Raw genomic sequence first — 13429 nt, forward strand, 5'->3', positions numbered from 1 at the left:
TGATACACAAGCCCCTTCACCACAACAAGGTAACTATCAAGAAGGGGAATTGGCACATGTATGTGCCTTTTTTGTGTTTTGTTTCTGAAGCCACAGTGCAGCACAAGAGGCCAAAAAAACTAGGCATGTACATATGCCTGAAAAATCTGGTATTGTTGCAGCCGCTGCAGGCAGAAAGTGCCCTAAAACATTGCGGCTTGAACCCTAGTTGGTGGTGGATAAGTCACGCAAGTCATCTGGCATGCAGAGATAAAATACAGCAGCGTGTGGACCATTTTTAGCCCAAGGCAGCTCTTCTCATCAGGCCTTTTTTAGTCGAGTGTATCGCCCACTGTCAGTCCCTTCGGGATCCATCCCTCATTCATCTTAATAAAGGTGAGGTAATCTAGACTTTTTTGACCTAGGCGACTTCTCTTCTCAGTGACAATACCTCCTGCTGCACTGAAGGTCCTTTCTGACAGGACACTTGAAGCGGGGCATGCCAGAAGTTCTATCGCAAATTGGGATAGCTCAGGCCACAGGTCAAGCCTGCACACCCAGTAGTCAAGGGGTTCATCGCTCCTCAGAGTGTCGATATCTGCAGTTAAGGCGAGGTAGTCTGCTACCTGTCGGTCAAGTCGATCTCTGAGGGTGGACCCCGAAGGGCTGTGGCGATGCGTAGGACTTAAAAAGCTCTGCATGTCCTCCATCAACAACACATCTGTAAAGAGTCCTTTCCTTGCCGGCGTGGTCGTGGTAGGAGGAGGATTACTTTCACCTCTTCCCCTGTTAGATTCCCGTTGTGCTGTGACATTACCCTTATACGCTGTGTAAAGCATACTTTTTAATTTATTTTGGAACTGCTGCATCCTTTCCGACTTCCGGTAATTCAGTAACATTTCAGGCACTTTCTGCTTATACCGGGGGTCTAGTAGTGTGGCCACCCAGTACAGGTCGTTCTCCTTCAGCCTTTTTATACGAGGGTCCCTCAACAGGCACGACAGCATGAAAGACCCCATTTGCACCCCATTAGCTCCTCATGTCACATTCCTTGTCCTCCCTGATCTCACTGAAGGTCTGTTCTTCCCCCCAGCCACGTACAACACCATGGGTACCAGATAGGTGACAACGAGCACCCTGTGATGCCTGCTGTGGTTGGTCGTCCTCCTCCTCAAAGCCACATTCCTCCTCTGACTCCTCTTCCTCAGACTCCTCTTTCAGCGTTGCCGCAGGTCCAGCAAGCGATGCTGAGAAGGCTGTTTCTGGTGGTGATGATGGTGACTACAACTCTTCCTCTTCACGCTCATCTACGGCCTGATCCAGCACTCTTCGCAGGGCACGCTCCAGGAAGAAAACAAATGGGATGATGTCGCTGATGGTGCCTTCGGTGCGACTGACTAGGTTTGTCACCTCCTCAAAAGGACGCATGAGCCTACAGGCATTGCGCATGAGCGTCCAGTAACGTGTCAAAAAAATTCCCAGCTCCGCAGAGGTTGTCCTAGTACCCCGGTCATACAAATCCTCGTTGACTGCTTTTTCTTGTTGGAGCAGGTGGTCGAACATTAGGAGTGTTGAATTCCAATGTGTCGGGCTGTCGCAAATCAAGCGACTCACTGGCATGTTGTTTTGGTGCTGAATGTCTGAAAAGTGCGCCATGGCCGTGTAGGAACACCTGAAATGGCCACACACCTTCCTAGCCTGCTTGAGAACATCCTGTAAGCCTGGGTACTTATGCACAAAGCGTTGTACGATCAGATTACACACATGTGTCATGCACGGCACATGTGTCAACTTGCCCAAATTCAATGCCGCCAACAAATTGCTTCCGTTGTCACACACCACTTTGCCGGTCTCCAGTTGGTGCGGAGTCAGCCACTGATCCACCTGAGTGTTCAGGGCGGACAGGAGTGCTGGTCCGGTGTGACACTCTGCTTTCAGGCAAGTCAACCCCAAGACGGCGTGACACTGTTGTATCCGGGATGTGGAATAGCCCCTGGGGAGCTGGGGGGTGCCGTTTATGTGGAGCAAGATGCAGCAGCAGAAGAGGACTCAGCCGAGGAGGTTATGGAAGAGGATGGAGTAGGAGGAGTAGAGGAGGTGGCAGCAGGCCTGCCTGCAAGTCGTGGAGGTGTCACCAACTCCTCTGCAGAGCCACGCATTCTATGCTTGGCAGCCATGAGCAGGTTTACCTTATGCGCAGTGTAGGTGATATACCTGCTCTGACCGTGCTTTGCAGACCAGGTATCAGTGGTCAGATGGACCCTTGCTCCAACACTGTGTGCCAGACATGCCATGACTTCCTTTTGCACAATAGAGTACAGGTTGGGGATTGCCTTTTGTGAAAAGAAATTTCGCCCGGGTACCTTCCACTGCGGTGTCCCAATAGCTACAAATTTTTTGAAGGCCTCAGACTCCACCAGCTTGTATGGTAAAAGCTGGCAGGCTAAGAGTTCAGACAAGCCAGTTGTCAGACGCCGGGCAAGGGGGTGACTTTGTGACATTGGCTTCTTACGCTCAAACATGTCCTTAACAGACACCTGACTGTGGGCAGATGAGCAGGAACTGCTCAAGGCGAGAGGCGGATTGGCGATTGGTTGAGAGGGGGCAAGGAGGACAGCAGTGGTTGACGTGGCTGAAGATGCTGGACCAGGAGGAGGATGGTGGCTTCGAGTTTGTGTGCTGCTTTTACTCATGTGTTGATCCCATAGGCGTTTATTATGTGAGATCATGTGCCTTTGCAAAGCAGTTGTACCTAGGTGGGTGTTGGACTTCCCATGACTCAGTTTCTTTTGGCACAGGTTGCAAATGGCATCGCTGTTATCAGAGGCAGACACACAACAAAAATGCCACACTGCTGAGCTTTGCAATGACGCCATCTGGTGGTGGCAACAGCATGCGTTGATTGGTGTGCTGTCTGGCTGACCCCGGGTGCCGATACATGCTGTCTGACTGTGCCACTAGCTCCTTGCGACGACCTCCCCCTGCTTCCAACTCGTCTCCTCCTCCTCTCTGTCTCCCCATCTGAACTATCCCCCTGTTCTTCTTCTCTTCGAGCGGGCACCCACGTAATATCCACAGACACATCGTCATCATCAACTGCTTCACTTGTATCTGACACCTCAGCAAAGGAAGCAGCAGCGGGTACAACATCATCATCATCATCACACGGTACGTCCATGTGTGTAATGCTGCCTGACTGAGACATATCCCTGTTATCTACATCTGTGACGAACTGCGACCGCCGCGGCCACAATAGGTCACGAAACCGTCACAGCGCCCCTAGTGGTCAATCCGCAAACAGGCCTCCCAGCCACTTTCAGCACACCGACAGTCTAACTTGAGTCCGTACAGTCGATAGGCTGAAAGCGCAGGGAGTGGACCGCCGACCGACCGCAAGTAAGCGTGCGACGAACGGGACCGGAACTACACACAGGGTAGTTTAACTGCCACCACCTTGCAATTTATGGGAGCAAGGACCCCACTATCTAGATAACACAACCGAGTAGCTTTCCCTTCGGAGAGGCTAGGGTAAGTTTTTGCAGTGTTTGAAAACAGGCATATGGCTAGAGAAATGACTTGGAGGTCATTTATTATATATCTATATACAATACAAATTATCACGATGCACAGTAATTATTAACACAATAATCAAGGAAAGTATAGTCCAATAAACAAAAAGAGAGAAAAGAAAGAAAATACTTAGTTTCCGCAGAAAAGATGTCTGTTGGTGAAATAGTCCGTTGCAGGGGTAAAGTCCAAGAAGCCTTTGTCCAGTGTAATATGCCTACAGCCCACAGGTTCTCTGGCTGAGGCCCTCTTTAGGTGTTGTTAAAAGTGGAGAACTCCTTTAGCAGATTCTAGGCCTTTGTTATAAAGGCTCCCAGAATCAAGGCGGGGAATTGAGAGTCCGCCTGCTGGGCAGGCTGTATTCCTGAGGTGAATGTCAGTTCTGAAATATGGCATGTGCCATATCGTGGGATGTCTCCGCTGTACACAAGTAACAAGCACATATTCACATTCCCCACAAAATATGGAGTTCAGGGATACCAAATATTACTATTATAACTGGTTCTATGATGGGGTAACACCATAACTTTACCTGGGCACATCTTAGAGTTATGTTTGTCCTATGTAAACGTCCAGTGAATTCTGAGTGACACGATGATGTAATTTTTATGTCCGTAAGATGCATGGGCTCTCTTAAAAAGGTAAAAATCATATCTCAGATTCATGTTGCAGTCTGGGAAACCTTGGTGCCGGCCTGTCTGCGGCAAGCTAGCTTACAGACCCGTATAGCAGCGACACCAAATGACTCCCCCCCCCAGGTGCAGTCTTCACACCTAGCTGTGATATCTCCTCAGGAAGGGAAGTTCTTTTGTCAACCTGAGGAAGCCAGCTGTAATTGCGTTATCTGCTGGGCATCTATTGACTGACTTGAACAAAAGGACTATGTTGTTCTCTGGGTACAACAGAAGGACAGAAGGAGACGCTCTGAATAATCAAATTGTAGGTTCTGGGGCCTAGGGAAATAATTACTGTTTAATAGACCCACTGTTCAATAAGGCAGAGTAATATTGATAATATTGGGAGGACAGTTCAATATTCTCGCGGATCATCCGTGACAACATCCTCTGGCAATAATGGTTGCGCATCACTAATTTCTTCCAACTGATGTGTAAATAACTCCTCTGACAGATCAAGTTAAGCAGCTGTGGTGCTAGTGTTGGTGGTGGCGGCGGGCGGGCGAGTGGTAACTTGAGAGGTGCCCGAAGCTGAGCTGGAGGAGGATGGTGCGTCAAGGTTCCGAGCAGAAGCTGTAGAAGATTGGGTGTCCTGTGTTAGCCAGTCAACTATGTCCTCAGAACTTTTAGAGTTCAGGGTACGTGGCCTCTGAACACTGGGCATTAGTCTAGGGCCAAAGGGAATCACAGCACCACGACCACGATGGCCCCTGCGGGGTGGCCTGCCTCTGCCTGTCATTTTTTTTAGATTAGTTAAGTTGTACTATGCGTGCAAGCTACTGTGACACCAGATATGAGTTGCGCTGAAGTGACACTATGGACTTGCAGCTGGGCCTTAAACACACAAACACGTGTGTGTAACTGACTGCTAGTTATTTACAGTCAAAATTGTTGTTTTTCTTTAAATGTAATCGAATGTGACACCAGATATGAGTTGCGCTGGTGACACTATGCACTTGCAGGGCTGTGAGCCTGACACACACGCTGGCTGGCAGGCAACTGCAATTTGATTACACAAAAAAAAAACAGACTGATGTTCTAGCCCTAAAAAGCTCTTTTTGGGGTGCTGTCCTTACAGCAGAGATCAGATGAGTCTTTCAGGACTGTAGTGGACACTGAATACACTGGCCTAGCTATCGATTTCCCTATTAAATCAGCAGCAGCTGCACTGTCCCTCCTCTCACTAAGAATGCAGCTTCCGAATTAATCTAAAATGGATGCTGTCCTGGAGGTGGGAGGGTCTGGGAGGGAGGGTCTGCTGCTGATTGGCTGGAATGTGTCTGCTGACTGTGAGGTACAGGGTAAAAGTTTATTCAATGATGATGTATAGGGGGTGGACCGAACATCGCATATGTTCGCCCGCCGCGTCGAACGCGAACAAGCTATGTTCGCCGGCGAATAGTTCGGGACATCTCTATCCCTGAACTGCCCAATAGTAATGTTTGGTGAATAAAGTCTTTCATAAACACTGTCCCGAGTGCCTGTAATGTCTCTCCCTGCACCAAGTTCACTGTAAAATGGCAAAGACCGGGCAGGAGGATACTTTTTATAGGCCTGTGACATCATAGGGGCTGGCTATCTGCTGATTGGCTGTCTGCATGGCATTATGGGTGATTCCTCGTACCCGGGCTTCTTACTTACTCATTCTAACATGTGAATCAGCAATTTTAGAAAAAAATATGATTCGTTACCACCAAGCACAAGGAAATTTGACTTCATGACAAATCAAATTTTTCCTGAAATTCGGATTGAATTCCACTTTGTCAACTTCAATTTTCTAATTTCTAGTAGTGTTTACATCTATCTGTCATTCTGGAAGCTGTGCATAGGGTTCACAATGTTATTTTTTTACCTGTCACAATTAGTCGTGTCCCTTCTCCATACTGAGCTAGTTTTTTATATTGGCTGTTTCCAGTACACAGTCTGATCATCACAAAGCAGTAATACATGGAGTCGTCTGACATCTGCAGCCCCCGTATCTGCAAACCTGCTTCATCTTGTATTTCTGTTCTTCCTCTATAATCAGGATGAATCATCTTCTTGTAGGGGTGGTAGACGTAAGGTCCGCTTGTGCTGCCCACTCTCCAGTAAATATCAACCCCCAGGACATCACTCTCCATATATTGGCTATAGAAGTAGCTTATGTTCACAGACTGTCCTATATGACCTGTGATGTTATATGGCTGGGTTACAGTGAATGTTGACGAGGAGGATGAGGATGGACCTAGAAGAACACAAAAAAGTTGGTTCTTGTTATTTAAATGTTATTTAACGTTCTGATAAAAAAAATTGCATTCTATCTGCATAGTTTTGCATAGATAATTCGGGGTTAACCATCCTGACACTGCCCTTTTAGGAGACTGGGTGATTAGTTTAGGTTCGCCCCTAGTTCAGTAGGTGAGTTTATCTGAAGAAGCGAGAGGCGACACATGTGTTCACTCTTTGGAGCTTATAAAACAGTCCAAAAATTATCTCCTTTTGGTGGCAGATACCTTCTTCTCTGTCTTCTAACCTTTAAAATGGTGCCTGCCATTTTTAGTGATTCATCTGAAACAAAACCCTAATGTTTTGATTCTCTAGAACCCAAATGTTTTGGGAAAATTGTAACATTCAATAATTAGATTTAGATTTGCTCAAACTTTAGAATCGATTTGCTCATCTGTAATCCAGAATTTACTATGTTCTATGGATCCATACTCTAAATGTATTTACCTCAGATTTAAGTACATACTATACAGGGCTGACATATTGCTTTGAGGGGACACAGAACTGTAGAGAGGCACCACCCAAGATCAAAAATGTGGTGCTCAACAGGAGTCTGTATCTGAAAATATTGTGAGGGCATTTGACACATGTGAATTTGCAAAAAAACATACAAAACTAGAAAGAACACACAACATTTTATAATTAAAGGGGCTGTTATTTTTTGTTATTTGTATGTTTCTAACTAATCACTTGTAAGGAGTTTACAATGCACTTACTTCATCTGCCCCTTTCTCAGATTTCACTGACCTATGATGCCAGCTTCTCTCCCTGCTCTGATTATGTTTCAAGCACAAGCCTGAGGAGCAGCTCTGTGTCTGCGCACCAGATGTCACTGTGCTGGTCACCCCCTACACTGCCAGCTGCTGCTCCTGTCTGCCCTGTGTCACCCTTCCACTGGATTTTTCAGGAAAATTAACCACTTCTACCATCAGCAGCACAGACTCAGGGCTGTAGGCTTTGCTGAGCAGCTGCAGGCAGTGAAGAGACAAATGTTCAGGATCTTCCCTTCTCAACCTGCAGACACAGAGCTGACAGACTGGAAGCGTTCTACAGAGCATTGCACAAGAACAGGTAGGGGGAAGATCCTGTGTGTATCAGCAGTGTCATTGTACAGCTGGGATTTGTAGTCCTACAAATACAACATGCTGCTGAGTATTCTAGCAGTCAGACATGTCACTCAGGGCAGCACTTTTATTCATTCACTTTGCAGAGCAGGCGGAGGGGCACAAATATTCATGAGGAAAACCTCAGAGATTGTTGTTATTGCAGGTAATCAAAGGCCAGAAGAAAACTAGGAAAATGAGGAAATAGTATTACAGGAAAATATGGTTCCCAGCCAGAGCCTCAGTCCAAGACCACACAAATATGATATAGCATATACTGATATTATTTAGTGAGATTCACCCATTGAGTGATATCAGTATGGTCAGAAGCGATTTGGTCATTGTGTCTAGGAATGAGCGAATCGACTTCAGATGAAACATCCGTATTAGAATGTATTGGCTCACATAAGCCGAAGTTATTGCTTTGCGAAGTCTCGCAAGACTTCGTGCAATAACTTCATATATTAATTTGTACTGTAAAGAAACATTTCCCGATCTTGGGTTCGGTTCCAAGGTACCACTTTGAACCAAACTCCAGTTCGGGAAAAGTTTTTTTATAGTACAAATCAATTTATGAAGTCATGTGAGCCAATACATTCTAATACTGTACAGAGCTCCTGCGCTGTACAGTATTAGAACAATGTTTTATGCAAAGTCGATTTGCTCATCCCTAAGGAAGGGCACATTGTAAAATCAGTTGGACAATATTCTCTTGGCCAACAAATTGGGAAGATATTTGGGTGGTCATTGGGTGGAGTCCATGGTGCAGCTGGGACACAAGAATTATTTTTGCCTAAAACTTGCTTAGCTTATGTATTGTATGTTTTGCTGACCATCAGTTTTACAGTGCAATTTTTATTTTTATTTTTTCAAAACTCGGACAACACCTTTAATTCTATAGCTGAGTGAATGGAAGAATTGGATTCAGGGATTTGACCTCTTTAAAAATATGCTATTCTAGCAAGTATTCCTAGAAAACCTTTGCACTAATTCTTTAGTATCATATTTATGAAGCATACCTACCCATTATGTTTATTTAGTATTATCATTTTATTTTATACTGCTTACTGTATATTCCACAGAGCTGTGCACGCACATAGTTTCCTACACCCACTGGGGCTCAAGAAAGATCAAAATTCCGCAAATCCATGCACACATGGGGAGAACATACAAATTCTTTACAGATGTTGTCCTTGGTTGATAATGATGCTCGTTACATTCTCTTTTTACAACAAGGAATAGTTCTTTACCTGCGATGATCAGTTCTGTACTAATTCGGCTCTTTATTTCTTGTCCATCACTGGTGGTCACACGGCAACAATACTGGGGTGGTCCATTACTCTGTACACGGTGTATACGCAGAGAAAAGTCTTCAGAGATGTTCACCAGTGAGAATTTATCTGCACCGATAGTGGGTTTTTGGTCCCATTTATAAATCTCATTTTTAATACCATCACACAGTTCTTTGTATCCTCTATACCAGGTCACTTGCAGAGCTTCCCTCAGGGTCTTCAACGGGTGATGACAGGGGATGATCAGCTCTTCTCCTTCTACAGCGATCAGTTCCTCCACCTGAGACAACCACTTTCCACCTATAAACAGAGACCATCAAAACATAGGAATTAATTTAGTAGTAACAAAGCCTTGACAATATGAATGAGGGAACCCGCAGAAGTCCGTGTTCGGGTTTGGTGTTCATATGCAGAATAAAGCTTGTTGAAAGGCTGCAGTGCAGCCAATCAACAAGCTTTTAAGCTGTGGGCACAGCCATCACAGTCATGCCTAGTATTGGCATGGCTGTGATTGGCCGGTGCAGCACGTCACCCAGCCTGTATAAATGCCTGATCACATGTTTCGCAGCCATTCTGCTATAACTAGTGTAGGGACAGGACGCTGATGTAGTGGGGGACAATGTTAGTCTACTTTCACACTGGAGTTTTGGCTTTCCATTTGTGAGATCCATTGGTCCAAAACGGATCAGTTTGCATCAGTTTAGTCTCCATTCCGCTTTGGAGACGGACACCAAAACGCTACTTGCAGCGTTTTGGTGTCCGTCTGATGAAAGTGAGCCAAATGGATCCGTCCTGGCACACAATGTAAGTCAATGGGGACGGATCCGTTTTCTATGACACAATCTGGCACTATAGAAAACGGATCCGTCCTCCATTGACTTTCAATGGTGTTCAAGATGGATCAGTCTTGGCTATGTTAAAGAATCTAAAGATAATACAAATAGATACATTCTGAACGGATGCAGACGGTTGTATTATCTGAATGGATCCGTCCATGACGGATCCGCACAAAACGCGAGTGTGAAAGTAGCCTTAGGCTGTTAATCTGTCTGTTAATTCTGTGGGTGACATTTTTTGGCCACACCTCATTTGCACCCCTGACACACAAATACAATTGTTCGTCTGTCAATTTTGTGCGTGACCTCAAAGAATGAGGAGAGCATTAAATAAGTACCTTATTTAATGCTCTGGCCGTGGTGCTGCTAATATTGGTGCTGGCGGAGCTCCTGCTGTAAGGAGATGACATTGTTAATCTGTGCCAGCTACACGCCCAAATGAAACACCTTCCTCTGGTGCATGCAGCCGACAGGACGTTCTGTGTCATTTTGTAGGCCCCAATACCACTCTAAGAATGGTGAGGCCAGAACAAGTAGAGGCGATAGTAGATTGGGTGGCTGATAGTGCCTCCAGTTCCTTCACATTGTCTTCCACCCGGTCCCGTGCTGAAAGTGCAGAGTTGGCACCAATGTCCCACGGGCATTTGTCTTCTGCCTCAACCTCTGCTGAGCCCCAAGTCATGCAGCAGTCACTTATGCTTTTTGATAACTCTGCTGGTGGGGTTTCCGTGGGCTACCCACCTAGCCCTGCCCCAGAAGTGGAAGAGATTGAATGCACTGATACCCAACCACTTATATTTGAGGATGATGATGTGGGAGGACCACCGCAGCACATCTGTGATGATGATGATTACAAGACACAGGTGCCTACTGCTGCAGCTTTCTGCAGTGTGCAGACCAGCAAGGAGGGCAGGGGTAAGGAGTGGGTGGAAGATGAAGTGGAGGATGATGAGATCCTAGAACCCACATGGAATGAAGGTCATCCGAGTGACGTGCAGTTTGGAGGAAGAGGTGGTGGTCATGCAGCGCCAGCTGCACAGCAAAAGAGGGAGCAGCGTGCAAAACCACAGCAGCTGGCCCCTAGCCAGTACTCCTGCCCACCACGCTGAGGGACTGAGCACAACAAAGCCAGGTGAAAATAGTTCCCTATCATAGCAGTTCTTCAGGCAATGTGCTGACGACAAGGCACAGGTGGTTAGCATGCTGTGCAGGCAGAGCCTGAAGCAAGGCATAAATGTTCTAAACCTGAGAACCACCTGCATGATCAGGCATCTAAATGCAAAGCACGAGCTGCAGTGGAGTAGACACCTGAAAAACCACGAAAGATATAAGGCTTCTCCTGCTCATAGCAGCTCTGGGCTTAGCCAGTTTGACACACATCCCTTGCCTGGTGCATGTGATGAATTTGGTGGTGCAGAGGTTCCTGAAGTATTACCCCGATATGTCAGAGATGCTGCAGAAAGTGTGGGCCTTCTGTGCGCTTTCGGCGTTCTCACCTTGCTGCTGCTCTCCTGTCTGCCCTGCAGCATAACTTCTAACTTCCCGCTCACCGCCTCATATGCGATATACCCACAAGGTGGAACTCCACCTTGTACATGCTGGAAAGACTGTACTAGCAGCAGCAGGCGATAGTGGAGTTTAATCTGCAGCATGCACAGGTGAGTCTCTCTGCGGAACAGCACCACTTCCCTCCATGTGTGCCGTGTTGAGCTGTTTCGAATACTGCACCAACATGGCCAGAGCGGATGACACTGTCATCAGCGTTACTATCTCACTTCTATGTCTCCTTGAAAAAACACTTAAGGCAATGATGGATGAGGTGGTGGCACAGTAGGAAGAGAAGGAGGAGCACAGATCATTCATATAGTTATCAGGCCAGTTGTCAACAGGTGGCTTGGGGGGTAGGTTCCTGCACCAACAGCGGCCAGGTACCCAACTTTCCAGCCAGGGCACAGTTTTGGAGGATAGGGAGGAGGAACCGTATTTATAGCAGGGTGGCACCCAAATCAGTTCATGGACATCAATGGAGCAGGGCTTGGGGGATTCAGAGGACTCAGACAATACACCTCCCACCGAAGACAGCTGGTCATTGCCTCTGGGCAGCCTGGCACACATAAGAGAGCACATGCTGCAGTGCCTACTAGAGATAAGTGAAGTTTTAGAAAATTTGATTTGGCTGCTTCGCCGAAGTAATTAGTCACAAAGTGCATTTCTTTGCAAGTAGTGGGTGCAATGACATGGAGCGGCAAATCAGCATTAATCTGGTGTTGAATATAAAAAAAAAAAATACTTACCTGATTAATTTGCTCGCGAGACAACTTCATCATGCCAGCTGGCGTGGTGATGTCATAGACAACACGCACAGATTTCGGCCGGGATCTTTAATCAAGATAGCGGCCGGCGGCCCGTCGTGAGCAAGGATGAGGTAAATAAGATTTTTCTGATACTATTTCAAGTTAAATTGATTCGCTACCGCAAAACATGAGGGGCTACTTGTCCGTACATTGAGTAGATTAGAGAGGTATTCCGGCCGCACCAGCCATTGTTATACTTTAGTTTGTTTGTTCTGTTTGCCATTTTCCAATGTTTTGGTGCCTCCCCAAAGAAAAAAAAGAAATGAAGAGATAAAATACCCACAAAATAGTTTTGACTAGCTCCTCCTCCTCTGCCTCTTCCACCTACACCGCCATGTCCACAGCCTCCTCCACCTCCTCCACCACTTGGACCTCCTCCTCCTGGTTTATTTTTTCTATTCTATATTATTTTAAGTCATTTCCCTATCCACATTTGTTTGTAGAGCAATCTTATGCACACTTTGGTTCCTTTTGCAGCTTATACTATGACTATTTTATAGCCATTTTGAAGCACCAAAGTTCGGGTCCTGATTGACTTCTATGGGGTTAGAGGTCAAGTTCAGGTCTAGTTCAGTAACCAAAAGATTATTTTTCAAACGATGCTTTAATACATATTTGTGCAATTACATCAACATAATTTTGTGTTTAATTTTCATCCAGAGTATGTAACAATACATGGGGCCTAAAGAGAAGTCCCAATGTTTCGGTCAAAAATGACCTTTATCAGGGGATATTGATCCATATGATGAGTGTTTTTCTCTGGATGCGCATCCACATTCTCCATCAAGAAATTGAATCCTGGCTGTCTCCTCGCCAACTGAAAATCGGACCCATGGTCACAGACAACGGGAAGAACATTGTGTCGGTGCTGCATCAAGGAGGGCTGAACCATGCGTCCTGCATGGTGCATGTGTTAAATCTGGTTGTAAAGCAGTTCCTTAAGTCTTCCACCCATCTGCAAGACATCCTGAAAATAGCCAGGAAACTGTGCATGCAAAGGCAGAATGGCATTCCCTAACATCGCCTCATATGTGACGTTTCCACCCATTGAAACTCCACCCTCCACATGTTGGACCAACTATATGAGCAGAGGAAGGCAATAAACAATTTATTGATGATGCAGGCAAACTGGAGCACACCCCTGTGTAACTTTGACATTAGCCAGTGGCAGATCAAGCATGACACCTGCTGTTTGCTCAGGCCCTTTGAGGAGGCCACTTAATTTGTCAGTCGCCAAGACTACGGGATGAACAACATCATTCCACTGCTTCATGTCATGGAACAGATGCTGCTAAATTTGGCAGGCCAGGGGACAGGAGATGTGGCACCTACATCTCACGGCCACATGAGCCATGTGAA

The 13429-nt window shown here is 46.2% G+C and overlaps 1 protein-coding gene across 2 annotated transcripts in view; it reads right to left on the minus strand.

The window, feature by feature from the left end:
- LOC122929230 overlaps window positions 1–13429 on the minus strand; it is a 231062-nt gene that overhangs the window by 174353 nt on the left and 43280 nt on the right. For both annotated transcript variants that reach the window (XM_044282739.1, XM_044282738.1), the window contains exons 3-4: window positions 8839–9180; window positions 6073–6444 (exon numbers count right to left, since the gene is read on the minus strand). In XM_044282739.1, the coding sequence (XP_044138674.1) occupies window positions 6073–6444; window positions 8839–9180 (714 nt within the window). The remainder of the gene's footprint in view (window positions 1–6072; window positions 6445–8838; window positions 9181–13429) is intronic.

This window comes from Bufo gargarizans, chromosome 2, assembly GCF_014858855.1.
Source record: "Bufo gargarizans isolate SCDJY-AF-19 chromosome 2, ASM1485885v1, whole genome shotgun sequence".
Lineage (NCBI taxonomy): Eukaryota > Metazoa > Chordata > Amphibia > Anura > Bufonidae > Bufo > Bufo gargarizans.